Source organism: Lichenostomus cassidix, chromosome 1Aa (genome assembly GCF_008360975.1).
Source record: "Lichenostomus cassidix isolate B80296 chromosome 1Aa, HeHo_3.0, whole genome shotgun sequence".
Classification (NCBI taxonomy): domain Eukaryota; kingdom Metazoa; phylum Chordata; class Aves; order Passeriformes; family Meliphagidae; genus Lichenostomus; species Lichenostomus cassidix.
Window position 1 is genome coordinate 41131948 of NC_139480.1, and position 17307 is coordinate 41149254.

Genomic DNA, 17307 nt, shown 5'->3' on the forward strand with positions numbered 1-17307 from the left:
CTTGATTATCAGTTCCACTAATAAAACAAGATTAATAATCCTGCTTCTGCACTCTCCTCCACAGTACAGACACAGGTGCCATGCTCCACTGCCCAGCATCCCTCCTGTACTGTATTGGGTCTAACTCCTTTCATCTGAACTGCTCCTGTAATCTATCTGTCTGTCTTTTGGCTTCTTGATCCATTCCCATTGCTTCAGGCTGTGGCTGAATATTTTTCCTCTAGCAGTGACAGCAAAAATTATCACATGTTCAGACCTGAGAGAGAGACAGGTATGCATTCTTTAACCCCCTCCTAGTGCCTCACAGTTGGCCCTGGGCTCATCAGGTTATTTGCAGACAGCTCTGGCTGGGAATCTATGGCAGTGGAATCTATGGCAGTGAGGCCTCTCTTTTCCAGAGAGTCAGGCTGGCAGCCAGGAGCTGAGGGGGTTTTTTAATTCCTTCTCCTCGGAGGGTTCTGGGCTATGATGACTTAAAACCAACTCTTAATTAGAAAGCAATCAAGAAGGGCTTCAAATCTGATAGCAGCTGTGAGCCAACTACGAGGTAGCATGCATGGTGCTAGAAACACAGAGTGTAACCAGCTTACACATTCCAAAGAGAAGGAGCATGAGGAAAAATCTCATGCTGAGTAGCAATTGTGTCACCATCAGGAGCTACCATTGTGCCCACCAGGCTACGTCAGGCTGCCCCTTTGCACATGTTTTCTTAAGCACAGGGAGAACCAATCACATACTTCATCATCACACATTCAGATAACACAGATGCTTGTGAAGTGACAAGGGGACATTGTAAAGAGAGCTAGATACACACTGTCATCCTGATGTGTCTGGGAAACAGGAACAAGGAAACAACAAGATTAAGCTTTGATAACCATTTCAGGAACCTCTAAGGAAAATCCCCTTCTTTTGTGCACATGGGAAGCTGCAGATAGCATTCACCTTGTTGTACATGATGTCACTAAAAGCCCCTGAAACTTCACTGTTTCCTTCCACCTCAGATGCCTATACCCCTTCTGACCTCATGACAGGTAATGTTGAGGCTCTTACAGCAACCATTCTGGACTCTTATCAGGGACCAGTCATGTAACACAGTGACCAAGACAGGTAAGAAACATGGAGATGAGTATGCCAGAGAGAAGCTTGCCATTGACCCCAAGCGAAAGTGTGCTGACAGTGGAGGTGGTCCTACTGTGGCTACAACAAACAAGGGGACTGTCCTCAGGGCTGCTGTAAATCTTGAGATTGACAGTACTCTCAAAATGCAATATACAGGCATCATCTTTGTCCACGTGAGTACCCTTGTCTGATTAAGGACAGCTATTCTGTTCATTTGGAGCAACTTCCTTTTCTGAGAGTTAAAATGAGCTGTCTGGAACAGCCAAATTTGCTGAGGCCATATGACTAGTGAGACCTCATGACAGCCAAAACGAAGAGGCCTGCCCCCTCCAAGTTGTAGAGAGCTGTCACATAATTGTAACTCGATAGTATCTCTACATTTTGATTAGTTAAGTTCATTGCATTTCAGTATGACAGCTGAGAAACACATGGTACACCATCAGGAACGTGTAACTTCCCATTAATTTGCACAATTAATGACATTCTTTTCCTCTGAGCTCTCATAACAACCAGCTACCAGAACAAAGTGGAGACACATATATTCAATCACTTGTACTTACTGTTACTGCTAGTGCTACTGCCAATGCTGTCATTCCTAAGAGAGCTGGCAGCAACAGGAGGAAACAAAAATGTTTTTGTGACAGCGACTCTGGAATCTAAATAGAAAATGAATGTGTCAGCATTATGAAACTTAAAATACAGTTCCGTCTATATAAGATGATGGGCTATACGACTACTCTGATGTGGCTATAGGGCTGTTTTAAAAACTGGCTGTAGGGTTGTTTATAAAGTGGATTAAGCCAAAAAAAGGCAATTTTATTACGAGGCAGAAGTGTCTGCGTGCTGAGCTGCTGCTGAATAGCTAATCTGGAAAAGCAGTTGCTGCTAACAAGTTGGGAGGTTATGGCACTGCTCTGCTTCCAGTTACTACTGACTTAACTGTACAACTGGACACATTGCCCTAATTAAAAACCTAATATCTGTCACTAGAGAGAGTAGAAGAAAAGGTAATACAAACCCTCCATTTACTGGAAGGATAAGAAACAGTGGCAGGAGCCTGACCTGAGCTTATTAAAATTTTAAAAGGAAGTAAACATTGCCCTGTTCAGAAAAGTGGGATGAATATGAAGGCGACTTAAGGCTGCTGCGATTTACAGCTTTTCCTAACTTCCTCTCCTTTCAGTTGTACAATCTTAGTCTCTTTTACCACCTCATAAAAACTAAATAGAGCATTAAGAGAAGATAAAAAGAACAATGTAAAAAGAAAATCCAGTATATATTTTGGATGAATGGAAACAGAGCAGCATAAAGTGAGGTTATTTTGATTATACTGAGGAATGATGTATCTAGGAATGATGGCAATAGAAATTGACTTTGGACAGAAATACAATTTTCAGTGTTAGTAGTTACTTTAATTAGCAGTAAAAAGGTTACATGGAAGCACAGTATCAGATCCTTAGCATCTCTGAAACCCAAGGAAAATCATACATTTATATCTACTTAGATTCTTCTCCCCAAAAGGAGACCTCTCTTACCATTCTCTGGTGTTTTTACTGTTGAAGGCAGAATGCAGTCATTCTTATCCAATGTGTCTGCAGACTCTTTGTAGACCTCAATGGTACTATTAAAGTGCCTAAAAAAATCCTCAGGAATGAAGTGACCTTCTTCATAAAGGTGACCATTTTCTTTTACAAAGTCCTAGAGCAAAATATAGAATTCGGCTTGAAGAAGGTCAAGGGAAATGCTCATTTCAACATCTCAACAAATGATAAAAATATCCAAAGATGACACAAAATCATTTAAATTTTAACCTGCAGACAACCAGATTGGCTGTATGCAATCTTCATAAAACAAACAAGCCTTCTGATCTGACGATTTCAAATTAGCTTTGCAAATAGAAATGGCTCCGAAGTTATTTTATGTTTGATGTTGAAAATACTAGACTTAAGATCATTATTCTCTAAGGAAATCAATAGCTAGTTGTTTTGCTGAATTACAGGATATTTACTTCTCCATTCTACAACATAAAATTCCTCTTCCCAACCACATCCCAGCTGAATGCTTTGAATCATCAGGACAAAAATAGAAAAGAAAAAAAATATGTATATACTGAAGACTGGAGATAATTCAGTTTGAAATGGAAAAGCAGGGAATGTCTAAATAATCACAGCAATGTAATGCAAATACATGAGAAGGTTACAAGGTTATTCCACTCTAAAGGCACCTGAGTGTTTTAGTTCATTTGATTCATTCTGGGTGTTGAAAAGGTGCATTTACAACAACTAAGGATTTAATTGACAAAAATAACTGTATATGGAAGATTAAATACTTGCTCTAAAGAATATGGTGGATTTTACCTGTTTTATTCAGTGGAACAAAACCTTCAACTACAGAACTAATTTTTAATCACTGATAGTCCGGTCAGATCTAGATAATGGACTAGAAAATAATTTTTTCCCCCTTCCCTGCCTGCACAGAGAATCAGACATCTCTTGCATGAGACTCTTGTAATCCTTCCAGCTGCTCTCAGAATCCAGAAACACATGGAAATAGGCTGATATCCTTTGGTCTTTGCTCTGCCTTTGCATAAAAATGTTCATTAAACCATGGAAAAGCTTTCAGAGCTTCACACACTGTGATACATACTGAGGGTATACTAATAACTTCAACCACATCATCTTTAAATTTACATTAAGATCACTAGCAAAAAATATATTTCAAGCTGGATGCACAAGAAAGATTTCTGCTAGTTTCAAAAGGACCAGAATGAATTCATTATCTTAAAGAAGATAATAATATTTCTCATCATTTAAATAACTGTATACAGGTCATTGTATATGCTGTAATTCCTTGTAAGCCATTTTTCTTTGAAATAGAGGACAACAATAAGCCAATGTTAGCACAGCGTACTCAGTGAATTTCTAAATAAAGTAGGATTTCAGATGTACAGGAATAGAAATGAAAACAATTCTAGTAAAGCTTTGGATATTTCTAAACTATTACTGAATATTGCACAACATAAGGTAAAAAATAAATATGCAGTATGAAAGCTGAAAGTCTGTATAAGATTACCTTGTTTTTATCAAAAGCAAGGCATGCCATAAGATCATTAATTATCCTTGTGAGGTTATTGATGATTAAATAGTTGCTTAAAACATCTGACATATCTGAAATATCTGAAAATTTGTGGAGAAGATTAAGTAGACTCTTTGAAAATTCAGGCACCATCAAATGCAACCAACAGTGATTAGGCTGTCAGGGGATAAAAAGAGAAATAGATGTAAGTTAAATATCAGACATTTGTAAGAACTGGTTAACATCTCAAGGTGCAAAAGTAAATTAGACTCTTCTTTCCAATTTAAACTATCTCAAAAATCTAAATTACAATTCTTCTTCTTTAGTGTGGCCAATTTTCTCTTCAGTCCTTTTGGTAATATTTCTATTCTCACTGATGCTGACATATTTATGGTTGTCTCTTAAATACTATGCCTTCATTAATTTCTTAACAAATGCCAAGTGTCAGTGTGTTGAGAGTTTGAGCCCTGGAACACGCTACTATGAACACTAGTCCATGATTTCATTAACTTATTTATTTATATATACCTTTTTTTTTCAATTCCTACTGCCTTAACAATTCTTTAAATATCAGTTTTCATTTTATTTTTGTCACCTTAGATGACTCAGCTAACCCCAAAGATCCTTGATTTAAATTTCTTACCAGGAAGGTTTCCATAAACATTTTGCATGAAATCCCTGTGTGCTTTTATCCACTTTTAAGCTAGTTAGCTGAGTTAATTACTTCTCTTCAGCTTTTTCATTAAATGCCATTACTGGGAACAGTTGCTAGAGCTAAAAGCCTTTCTTTTTCCTGAATCTTCCACAAAAGAAGTGTTCTGCACAGCCTGCCACTGTACACTAACACCTATGCAATTCGTTTGCAGACAAAGTTTGTACAGCTGTTCACATGACTGAAACCTGGTAATTCATCTTGCTGTCTTAGAGGGAACCATTAACCTTTACTTAGATATACATAACAGTAGTCAAATAGATTAAAAATTTACCCAGTCCAGGAAAATCCCTAACTCAGTATGATCAGCAAAAATATAGTTTTATTACTAGTTTTTTTTCTTTTTAATTACTATTAGTCAGATTGCAATTTGTACCTGGAAATACCTTCCCAATAAAAGCTAAATTTTTAATGGCAAATGTTATGGGAATTTATTCCATACATGAAGTTATTTTTTTCAATATTGAAAGTGTTTCATTAAAGCTTTCCAGATACAAGATTTTGGCCCTAAGTACTTTCAGTATCACTACACCAGCAGTTTCCAATTGCTGCCCAGTGGATCCACCCACTGAATCCACCTTGTGCAACACTCAGCAAATGTTTGGCAATGTACACACTTCTAGGCTCTTAATCTCATTCTACTCAATTTCTTCAAATAAACCTGCATATACACTTTTTATTTAAAAAAAAAATCCACAGGTGGTGTTCTGCTTTGATGTGTAAATGTTTCTGACAAGAAAAAATACACTTCACATTTTTGAAGACTAATCAGATTATTAGGTTTCCAGGCTTAGAGAATCAAATGTAAATACATTGTCCAGCTCCACCTGAATTTCCACTTCTGTGTACAACTCTCTTACATAATGATAACTAGTGGTAAGTCAGTGATTCACTTCTTGCAATTACCTCAACAATAACTTTAAACAGAAAGAAACAGAAAGTGAAATGGATAGTTTGGCTTGAGTCTGCTTCCATTTCTTCTTTCAAGGACAAGGTGAGGGGAGAGGCTGAAGCCAATAAATCAGAGAAAGCTTGTTGAAACACTCTGTTCAAGCAGTGTTTGTTGTGCCATGTCCCACCTCCCCCATGAGACAGACAACACATTTCCTTTCCTCTGCTTTGGTGTAGGAACACTGACACAGAACTACTGTGCTTCCCTGGACTGGAAACCTGGAAACCCTTTTCCTTTGAGGTTTTGTGGGTGAGCATTCTCCTCTGGCAGGGACTAGCATAAGCTTGCTTCTTCTCCTAGTGAGCATTTGGCAATTCCAGCAGGGAGTCTATTTTGTTGCTCCTGTGGTTTAGCATGTGCGTGGGAGTCTCCTCTAACTGAACTGTTCTGACCTACAAAGCTGTGTTTCACGAAAGCTCTAAGTTCTCTTTTCAGTAATATCAAGCTGTGCAATCACTTGCAATATCAGTATCTACCAAACACAGGAATTAAATTGATCAAATTGAAAAACGTGACATTGTTTAAAAGGAGAAATGGAGGTTTAACTCTGATATTTTTTGTAAACATTGACCCAGATGGACATTTTAGGGTGATTGCAAACTTGATTTCCCTTGTACTTCCAGGTATCCTTCATTTGGCTTTTACTTTCTACACCTATGTAAAAGTTTGAAGTTTATTCCCTTTTCTGAATTCAGCCCTTTGATGTCATCTTTGCCTTTTAACCTTCATGTTAGACTACACAGTTCACTCTATACAAGACTACTTTTAAAGCCACTCAGTTGCTCTGAGCTAGTGCATAATGCAACAACTCTTCTGGTTAATGGATGGGTCAGTCTTTTCCTGTTACATGCACTACACTGGCTTCCCATCTGCTTTGCATTCACCCTGCCTTCCTACCTTTACTCATCCACATTTGGGACTTGTTACCTTGGGCACACTTCCCACTTTATGCACGCACCGGAGACTTAAATCTATTGAAAAAAATTGCAGAGCACCATTTCAATCCCTTCAGAGTTGAGTAAAGGGCATTTACTTTAGGTAAAGCCACTGGCTTCCCAGCTTGCAGGGACCTTACAGAACCCAGAGCAAAGCCTATTTATTCAGCCAGCCTTGCTGTGGTATGCATAACACAACCTGAAATTCCCAGAGAGGAATTTGGCAAAGCGGGACCAGAATACTGCTGAATACTTCCTCCTGTGAAGGCATGTGGCCAAGAGCTGCACCTTCCATTACCATAACTGAAAGTGGTGTACAAAGGGAACATGGAAATCTCAGCTCTGAACTTCTCTTCTTCCTTTTTATTTCTTGGCTGCTTGTCGTAAATATAAACGGGATCTAAGTTTCTGGATATGATGCATTAAGATGACATGGTATTCAAACTACAGAAAAAAATCCGCATACTGGCAGTCAAAACTGAATCATGGACGGAGGCAAGAGTGAGAACAACCAGGACTCATTGCTCAAGCAGGCTCCCTGGCCTTCTTCATCTTCCAGTATCCCTGGGAGTGCAGTGGAGGGAACAGCCTCGATCCAGCCCAACAGCTTCCATTCTGGAAGCTGGGGAAACAGCTCAGGCTATAGCTGTCCTCCACAGATGTGAATATCATCACATCAGACACCAAGATCACTGAATTTCAAAAGGCACACACAGTCAGGGGATGGTGGCAGCTGGTCTTGCTTCCTTTTTCTCTAAATATTGGATATTATAAGGAATGGAAATTTTTTCATTGATTTTCTTTATATAGGATCTAGTACCTGACATCCATAGCACTTATTCTGCTGAGTTTTCCTGTCTAAAGAACCAAGTTTAAACTGGGTTTTCTAAAGTACTCTAAGTTTTAGTAAAAGCCTCGAACTTCCAATAAAACTCCTGAAACCACTTCTACATCTTCATAACCTCACAACTCAGGGCCCTTCACTATCCCATAGCCTCCTTTTCCTCTTCCCATCTTCTTGTTATTCAGCACCGAATGTTGCTTCAGGCATCAACACAAACATTGATATCTCCAATGTCAGTAGGAAATATTGCTAGATTTGCCACATTGTTGTAGGGTAGGAAGCATTTTTATATGTGTATCACATACAAATTGGATTTTCATATGAAAATTCTGTACAGACACAAAAACAGCTTCTTACATTTAGTAGATGATTTTCAGCTACTGATCTATGTGTGCAATGATTCGTTTTTAAGACAAGCACAGTATTGTTCAGTTTAACTGACAAAATTATAATTTTCTTACTTTTTTCCTTGCCTTAAAACAGTATAGCTTTCAGCATAATTTGCACTTTCACCTTGTTTCCTTTTCTCCTTTTTATTGCAATGTATGCAACAATGAAGAGAGCATTTTCAATAAATCATTCCAAATTTTTCTTCTTAAATTGAGGGAAAACAAAAAATATTTAGTAGATTTAGTAATAAAATAATATGAAATTTTAGTAAAAAATGTTATAAAATTTTAAAGTGTATAGAAGATGCTTATTTGAAAGTATATCTATGTATTAAATATGGGATTATATAGAAAGAATAAAACAAAGCATGTTTGAAAACCAACTGGTTTGTTTAGTCACTGATGCTATCACTTGCTGAACTTAGGCTTCTCTTCACTGACTCCTTAATATTTGTAGTGGCATTTCCACTGGCTGAAACAGAAAGGACATTCTACAGTATGTTCCAAAGTACAATTAGAGAGAACCTTTTCTTTAAGAAAACAATATTTTTCAATTGACAAAATGAAATAATACTGATGAAAAAATAACATTATGAAAGCTTGACTTTTCCGAGAAAAAAATATTAAAAAATTTAATATAGAGAAACATTTTACTAGAATTCCTGTAATTAAAAAGATTTTAAGGGACTGCAGTAATCTCTCTACATTTCTTTTAAATAAATACTTGGGAACCATATGAAAAGCAAAATAAATATTATTTAACTGTAACTTGCTAAGCCATAGGAGTAGGTGCAAAATGTTACAGCCATCACTGGTTTAGTGGGCTATTTTGTTGGGATTAACTTGAAGTGATTGTACATACCAGACTATCCATCTTCGGGACATATTTAAGGGTTATCATATAATCATTTGGGAGATTTCCAACCTACAATAAACAGATAATAAAAACGTTATTACTTACCACACAAAGTAAGATTTCATTTCCATTGCTGCATTCAACAAAATCTACCATACATTCAACACAATTTTCAGTAATTTACCAGGTATAGGCAAAAGAGGTTACTTACATCCTAAGTTTCCTGTGGAACTCTTATTCACCCTTATTTGCACAAAAGTGAACCATCTTTCCACAGCTCTGTAATATGCACTGATCTGATCTATTCTGATCATGTTCAATGCTACTGCTTCCCAGTAGAATTAGAGTCAACAGTGGGTTGAGAAGTGATCTGAGGTTATTCTTTACTGCAGAAACTTCACTGCCTTTCCATCTTTTAATGCCTTCAAGTGTTTGCATGACAAGTTCTACTGCAGACAGCAGAGGACCCAGAAGCATCTAGCCCATTTTCCTTCAAACAATTTCCAACTTCAACATGCATCTGAACCTAAATACTTGTCTGCCTTCTGCTTTGTTATATACCAGGTTAGAAAACACTTGAGGACAACTTTAACTTTGAAGTTGAGCTTCTTACTAATGGGGAGCAATACAATTATATCATAGCAATGTCCTGGGGCAAAGGAGAGCTTCTACACATGTCAGCTGAGTGCAGCTTTGCAGATGTGGGTGAGCATGACGTGTGCTGCAGCAGAGATAAGGAGTGGAAGAAGGGTTCTCACTCGATTATACAGTACAATCTGCCACAGATGGGATCCAACACTACTGTGAGACATGGCTGAACATCTGGGGAATGTGCTGAGTTGGGACATAAATCGTCCAACAGGCATTGGACCACCACAAATCCACAGTCTTTTGAAGTATTTTTTCAAAAGGCTTACCCATAATATGATGCTTAATGATACAGTACACCTATTTTCTATCAATGAAAGAGTCAATTGATATTTCTCATCCAGATTTGAAATCCATGCAGTCAAAAACAATATGCACAGATGTAGCTCCTTTGGTGCAAAAGCATTTCTACTTCAGGTTAAAGATCATTCTGTTATGGCTGCTTTTGATTCTGCTGCTATAGCAACCAGCACAGGGATTTTCCCCCCCCTTGGCAGTTTTTAGGTAGTATTTCATTTGACAAAACATAATGTTTTATTTGTTAATTAAAATTTTGTTTCAATTAAAAAGTACAACAGTTATTTCAAAATGCTGTGGTTCTAGAAATGATCAAGGGCAATACTTACACACAGCCACAGGTCAATTCCAAACACTTGTATTTAATTTATATGGGCTAAGCCACAATCTTTCAGCTCAATGACATCTTTCTTCTACAGCTTTAAAAGACTTACTGTACAAATGATTCTGGTAAATTCTTTTCCATAAATCACTTTTGTTTGTTCTTTGGTTCTTCTTTTATTTTTATACCTACACATTCCCAAAGCAGAAGGGTCACTAAAATTCTCTATATTAATTTTTATTTACATGGAATTTTGGGGAGTTGATTCAAGATGCTACAAATACTGAAAAATATTTCAATATACTTGTTCTTTCTTTAAAGCATGTGATTTATTTTAAATCCCCATCCAAAGTTTTTATCTTTTAGTCCTTTCTTTAAAAAATCATGGCATCTTGACATTCTAATAGGTATTCCTTTATCTGTCTAGCTTCCTTTGCGTGCCTAGAGAGGTAGGATTAGCAGCATTTCAAGCAGCATAGTGAAGATGCTACTCTATGTGCAAAGTTTCCCATACCCACTCTAGAGGGATTCCATACTTAGCAATGCCAGCAAAACCACTGTTCTTTAAGAAAGGTCACTGGAAGATTAAATTTGTTCCACATCAATGAAAACTACAAGAATTTATATGCATTATGTATACAATCTACTTTCCTGGCATCAGAGCCTGTCAAGCACTTTTCATGCACAGTTAAAAAAATTTAACTGCCCAAGAGCTCTTACAGCTTCTCAATCAGAGCTGGAGCATACAGCTCAGCCTCAGATATTTTTCTCCTTGACAGACTGTGAATCAGATAAGATATTTTTGCAATTACTACTAAAAATGAAGATCACTGGGAGGAGGGTGTCAAAGACAAAATATATGCCCTGCCTCAAGACGAAACTTGTCAAAGTTTTGTTGAGTGAGCTCCACATGTCAGATGCTCTGCTGGTAAACGATGGATCTCAGTCAAAGCAAAGGACTTACATTTGTATCTCACTTGGACTTCCCAGCTCACACACAGAAAACAGGGTAAAGCCCCTGATGTGAGAATGAAGAATATGTCTATACTAGATCTGCATTTTGTATTCTCTTGCTTTCCTGAAATGCATCTTGAAATTTTGTTGAACACTAACCACCAGGACTGTGATCCAAACTCAGCCACTTGATTTTCATCTCCTGAAACGATCCTGAAAGGTATGAATGGACTCTACACACCTGCTCTGTGCAAGGTGCCTGACTGCTGTGGCTTCCAACAAGAAGCAGATGATGAAGGGGCTCTGACCAGCCTGTGAAAAGATGGTTGGGAAAAAACTGTCCCTTGAAAGCATCTGAGTCCTGGAAGGGCTTTTTATTAGTCCCTCTACTCAATTCTTTAAGTACAGTGACAAATTTGGGGGGCCACAAAACACCTGCCTGCATGACTTACGTTGGTTTAAACAGAAGTAACAGTTTTGACGATTATGTCAACTGATAAACTTGGAAAGGAATGTATAGAACTAAAAGAACCCTGCATTGCAATTAAAATGTCACACAATTTTTCTCAGATTTAGTGGGCGTGCGTGATTGTATAATCCTAATAGGCTCTGAGAAAGGGTGAAGAGCAGGGAATCTAGACTTATGTCTTTAAATCCATATAAAACCAACATTAAGTGCTATATTCCCAGTTGTAACAAAATCTCAAACTGGGGAATGTAAGATTACTTTTGACATAGAGAGGTCTGAATATTTAATACAGCACCGTTAACATTGCATAACCCAAATATGCTTTAAAAAATGCTCATGGTCACATAGATGGGGAGATGAAAAAAAGATGTAAAAGTGATTTGGGTTCCATAAACTACTCTTTCATCACAGCAGCAGATATGAGAGATGACCCATCTGCAGCCACATGCTTTGAAATTAAGGCTACTGCTCTTGAAAATTCCCTTTATTGTGACTGTTATGAAAATTATAAGGAGACAAGCATAGATATAATTTTTTATACACATATCAAAGATAAAGTACGTTAATAAAGTAAAAGTTACCATTTTCCATTGTCAGTGTTTTCCTCTTTATTCTGAAGCATATAATGGGAAAAAAACAAACTTTCCTTTTGGATAGAATTTCTACCTCAATTTTCCCTCTATTTGTTTCCCTATTCCTATTTTTTTCATGGAATCATAGAATGGCTTGTGTTGGAAGAGACACTAAAGATCATCTGGTTCCAACCTGTTTTCCATGGACAGGCACACCTCCCACTACACCAGGCTGCTCAGAGCTCCATCCAACCTAGTCTTGACACTTCCAGGCAAGGGCCATCCCCCACTTCTCTGGGCCCCCTACTCTAGTGCCTCACCACCACCACAGTAAAGAATTTCTGCTTTATATCTAATCTAAATTTCCCCTCTTTCAATTTAAAGCTATTCCCCCTTGTCCTATGCCCTGCATAGGCATACTACATGCCCTTTTCAAGAGTCCCTCTGCAGCTGTCTTTCTCAATGCTCCCCTGGCTTTTCTTTTCCTGCAGGAACTCCCACTGTCTGTCCATCATCTCTGCAACCTACTCTATCTCATCTGCTAATGAAGTGGTTAATAAAATCTTCATCATTTGGCTTAAGACAACATGCTAACGATTTCCGTTCACACTTTTTGCAGTCATAGTGGCAGATTATTTGCAGCATAACAACTCTGGATGATTTCTTATAACCCCTTCACTCAGGAGAGTTAGATCCATTTAAAAATAAAAATCAAATGTTGCAGAGAGTGTAAAGTACATATTTACAGCAAAGATGCAATGTGAAAACAAAGTATTTGAAACAGCATGTCTCAAGTAAGGAACCTGGTCAGTAAATCCTGACTATTGTTTGGGCTTCCAACGTTCAAAAGAAGAAAATTTCTATAGCGAAGTACTTCATGGGAGAAGAGGTATCTTAGAGTTTGTTAATGTAAGAAACAAAAATACGTAGGTATATTCAGTACATACTGCACATCTCAGTGAAAATTCTATTTATATGCAGGTTTGAGGTTCATATTTACCAAACATCTATACAACAGATTCCTAATTCTTATGCAAAAGCAAATTCACAATTACAGCAGTGCAGCTTTCTGCTGATTTACTGTGCTGAAAAGAACAATGGGGACAGACTTTATTGACAGGTGCTGCAATTACACTGCACAATACAGAACATTTGTTCATCAAGTAATGTGCTTCCCTCCAGACATCTCCGTTAAAAAAGAAGCAGGAGTTCAAGTGATGAATAGTGCAGAATGAATACTCTCTAAATACTTTCATTCTCTACAGGTATGAAATTATGCTCTTTTAAAGTTCTCACTATGAAAAAACAAACAAAAATTATTATTCGATTGTTCTTTGTTTCTTAAAATCATTTTACTTCGGACATATTCTTTATATGACAAAATTATATTACCTAGATGTGAATAAATTTAATTTTACAGAAAAAACAAGTCTTTCTTTTTTTTACAAACAGATACCAGACTGGTTTGGTCTTAGATCAATTAATGCCCAGACACCTTAAGGTTATTGAATTTCTTTCTTTCCTATTCCGTCTTATAGTGTGAGTCTAGCATGATGCTAGTGAAAATCCAGATTAAGACCATCGAAAACAAGTTACACAACACATCTGTCCTCAATTTATTACTCAACACAAAGTTGATTAGGCAAATGACCCACATTTTCAGGCACTGCACAGTATGCCTTACTTATTCTCCAATAGCTTAGGCTTAGTAGACATCTCTTGTCTATATCTGAAGAGTGTCTTGACTGAGGCATGTTCTCATATCCCTATAATATAATAAAGTTTAGCAGAACACAGCCACAGTCATGCTCAGGAGTTTTCTACATGTAGGGGTTTTACAGTACTTGGAGCAAGCCCAGTACCAAATAAAGAAAGACAGACTAGGTTGTAGGGAATTGTGTCACAGTTTTGCAAGCCGTAGATGCACTGCAGTAGAGGTGTGTGCGGAGGGGAACGTAGCGGGGAAAAAGCAAAATGAGGGACATGGATTCATGCTGGAAAGAATTTTCTCATGAGATAGGAAGAGGATGAGAATCTGCCTGGAGCTCGTCAAGGAGCATCTTTCCTGCGGCCACAAACAGTGTAACAGATACCATGGAAATAATGAGGAGAAGCTGAGGGCAAACTCAGCATGTGTTATGACAACACAGGCAGTGTTAATAGTACCTTTAAAGATAAACCCAAGAAGTTTGCCATTGGAAGTGAAAAAAACGGAGGAACAGCTTGAAGGAAATAAGTAGAAGATAAAGGGTCAGAGCAGCATGTGAACAGACAGAAGAGCAAAACTACAGAAGCTGAAGCTAGAAAAAGACTTTTCATAGAGTGGATTTTTATCCACCAAGAATTTGGAAGAAAAATGTATTCACATGTCCAGAGAACTACTAAAAAACACTTTCTCCTATTATGACAAGAAAAACAATGAATGTTTTGAAAGTGAACTTCGAAGGGGCTATGAAGCTTCAAGAGCCAGATCAGACACCTTTGTTATAGACCTGAATGGCCGTGGAAAGATGGTGATGTAACTTTACAGTGAGGAGAAATGGCCCAGGAAAGGCTAAAATTTTGGGGAGATAAAAGAGATCATAGTCTGCTGCACTGGAAAATTCAGACCAAACCGAGTCTAGGCTGATGTCTAAGAATTTGTGATGAGACAGGAGGAAGAGAGGCCACTATCCTAAGCCAAGTGCTGGGATTTGTGTGCTACTGCTGTACAGATAGTTTATTGCACACAGAGATTGGACAATACTCATGACTGTGGACAAAAAGGGTTAAAGAACATGACAGTCTGGCTGACAATAAAGCATTTAGGAACAACTATTGTATCACTGTTGCCAAGTGTGACAGAGCTTGTGGATAACATCATAGTAACTATTATGGGCAATAACTGTACACACAATACTTCTGTGAAGTCATCCGGGCTACAGCTTCTTCTCAGTGTGAAAGGGGAAGATATTTATTAAATACTCTATTCTACAGCCATAGATTCTTTGGATCAGTGAAGAAAGAAAACTTTTACTTAAAGGATCTCCAGTAAGAGGGAAAGGCTGTGGATGCTGTCTACCTGGATTTCAATAAAGCCTTTGATACTATATCCCACAGTATTATCCTGGAGAAATTGGCAGCTCATGCTTTGGACAGGTACACCTTTCACTAAGTAAAAACTGGCTGGATGGCTGGGCCCAGAGACAGATGGTGAATGGTGCCACATCCAGGTGGTGAGCTGGTCACCAGTGGTGTTCCCCAGGGTTCACTACTGCAGACAGCCAATATCAGTTTATTATCTTTACTGATGATCTGGACGAGGCAATCAAGAACACCCTCAGTCACCAAGTTGGGTGGCAGAGCTGATCTGCTGGAAGGTAGGAAAGCTCTGCAGAGGGACCTGGACAGGCTGGATCAGTGGACTGGGGCCAGTTGTCTGAGGTTCAATAAGGCAAAGTGCTAAGTCCTGCACTTGTCACAACTCTATGCTGTGCTACAGGCTAGGGCAACAGTGGCTGCCCGGAAGAAAAGGATCTGGGGGTGCTGAGTATATTGTGTTTCAAAAAGCAGAAATAGTACAAAACTTTTACTGCAATTTGCAAGAGTTTTAGAGTCTCCTGAACCATATTTTTATGTAATATCATGTTGGAAGCCTTTTTATATGTACTAAGTATTTAATTCATAGAGCATAAAAAAGCTGCACTTGCTAGAAAGTAATGTAATCAGTCAGTATTCTCTGTAGGCTTCTCCAGTAGAATTCTCATAGAATTTCAAAAGAGAATGACCAACATGCAATATAATCACATTAATTGAACCCAAGAGTTCTTATACTAAACTGAAAGTACTAAACTCATTTTCACTTTATCCTTTTAATTCTCAAGTGACTTTTTTAAAATTATGTCTGCAAATATTAGCCCAAACAGAACAGGGAAGCAGAATTTCCTCAAAACATTCTCAGAACAACTCATGCAACTCAAAAGAGAGAATCCATGTGTCTGGGGCTTTGTACTTTCTGCATCTCACTGTTATTTCTCCAACCCAAAGTATCTTTGAACTTGCTTGTTAACTTCACCCAAATTTTGAACTTGTCAGAAGATGTGAAAGATATGGGTCCAAGTCAGGAGAAGGACCATACAGCATCCTCATGGAGAAGTGTCCAAAGCTCAGCCCAACCCCACTCTGCTCAGGCTTGGCAGCAGCAGAACAACAGTATAACCTGGACAGTGTGATTACTCAAGCTGCTTGCACATTTTTTGTAACCTGTATTTATGCATTCTTTAAATTTAAATTGTACTGAAGGGAAAGTTAAAGCATTTTTTCTGAGGACACATAACTGACAAAAAGTTATTGCTAACCCTGCACTACACAATTTCACCAGCCCTCACAGGAACTCTGTTGTTCTTGCATGTTTTCAACAGGTTTACATCAAAGCTTAATACTCTTCCAAGAGATTAAATATTACCTGGAATTAAATATGCCAATACGTCAAAATTCTGCCCAAAGGGATTAATTTGAAGCACTAAAAAATTAAGTAGGACTATAGAGCACCTCTAGAGATTTGCACTATGTGCCAATGTATATAAAACGGACCAAAGAAAACAAGTTAAGAACATTGCACTGGCAACAAATGCTAGGGGCTCCCATTTAAGTGTTTGATAATAATAACACCAATGTTGCAACTGTTCTCCTGTAATGAAATTTTCAGCTAGATTCAATATGGAGATGAAGATATGATTGTTAAGTGTTCAGTATATATTATGTCTTAAAAACTTCGGTGTTATGTCCTGCACTACTGCAAAATAGCATCATTAGTAACTTCAGTGGAGTTAAACACCAATTGACTTCACAAGCAGATGCAGTCTTTCAGGTTAATGCAGTGGTCAATTAAGTAACAGTTAAAATTTCCTTAAATGAATTTAGTTTTCCTATGAAGCTGTGAGTCCTTCAGACTTAAACGCCTAGGTACAGCAAGTAGAGAAACATATAATGAGTGTAATCCACTCACACCTAAAGACTGCAAAAGCTGTTCCATTGTTATTGTCTTGATTGCTACAATGACGTCTAATATCATATTATTTTTATATATGACACAAGCCTTTCATATACCCAAAGTAAAGACTTCTGCTTCAATTCAGCTGTGTTTGCCACCAGTCTGCTCCATGCAAGTCAGTAACAAAAAGA

General features: G+C 37.8%; 1 protein-coding gene across 2 annotated transcripts in view; it reads right to left on the bottom strand.

Annotated features, from left to right (window-relative positions):
• The window catches only part of KITLG (KIT ligand), a 54939-nt gene that overhangs the window by 11558 nt on the left and 26074 nt on the right, over positions 1 to 17307 (bottom strand). Inside the window, exons 3-6 of one of the 2 annotated variants that reach the window (XM_085046219.1) lie at positions 8889 to 8951; positions 4192 to 4371; positions 2655 to 2817; positions 1680 to 1775 (exon numbers count right to left, since the gene is read on the bottom strand). In XM_085046219.1, coding sequence (XP_084902345.1) covers positions 1680 to 1775; positions 2655 to 2817; positions 4192 to 4371; positions 8889 to 8951 — 502 coding nt within the window. The remainder of the gene's footprint in view (positions 1 to 1679; positions 1776 to 2654; positions 2818 to 4191; positions 4372 to 8888; positions 8952 to 17307) is intronic. The other variant, XM_085046228.1, reaches the window with a different exon arrangement.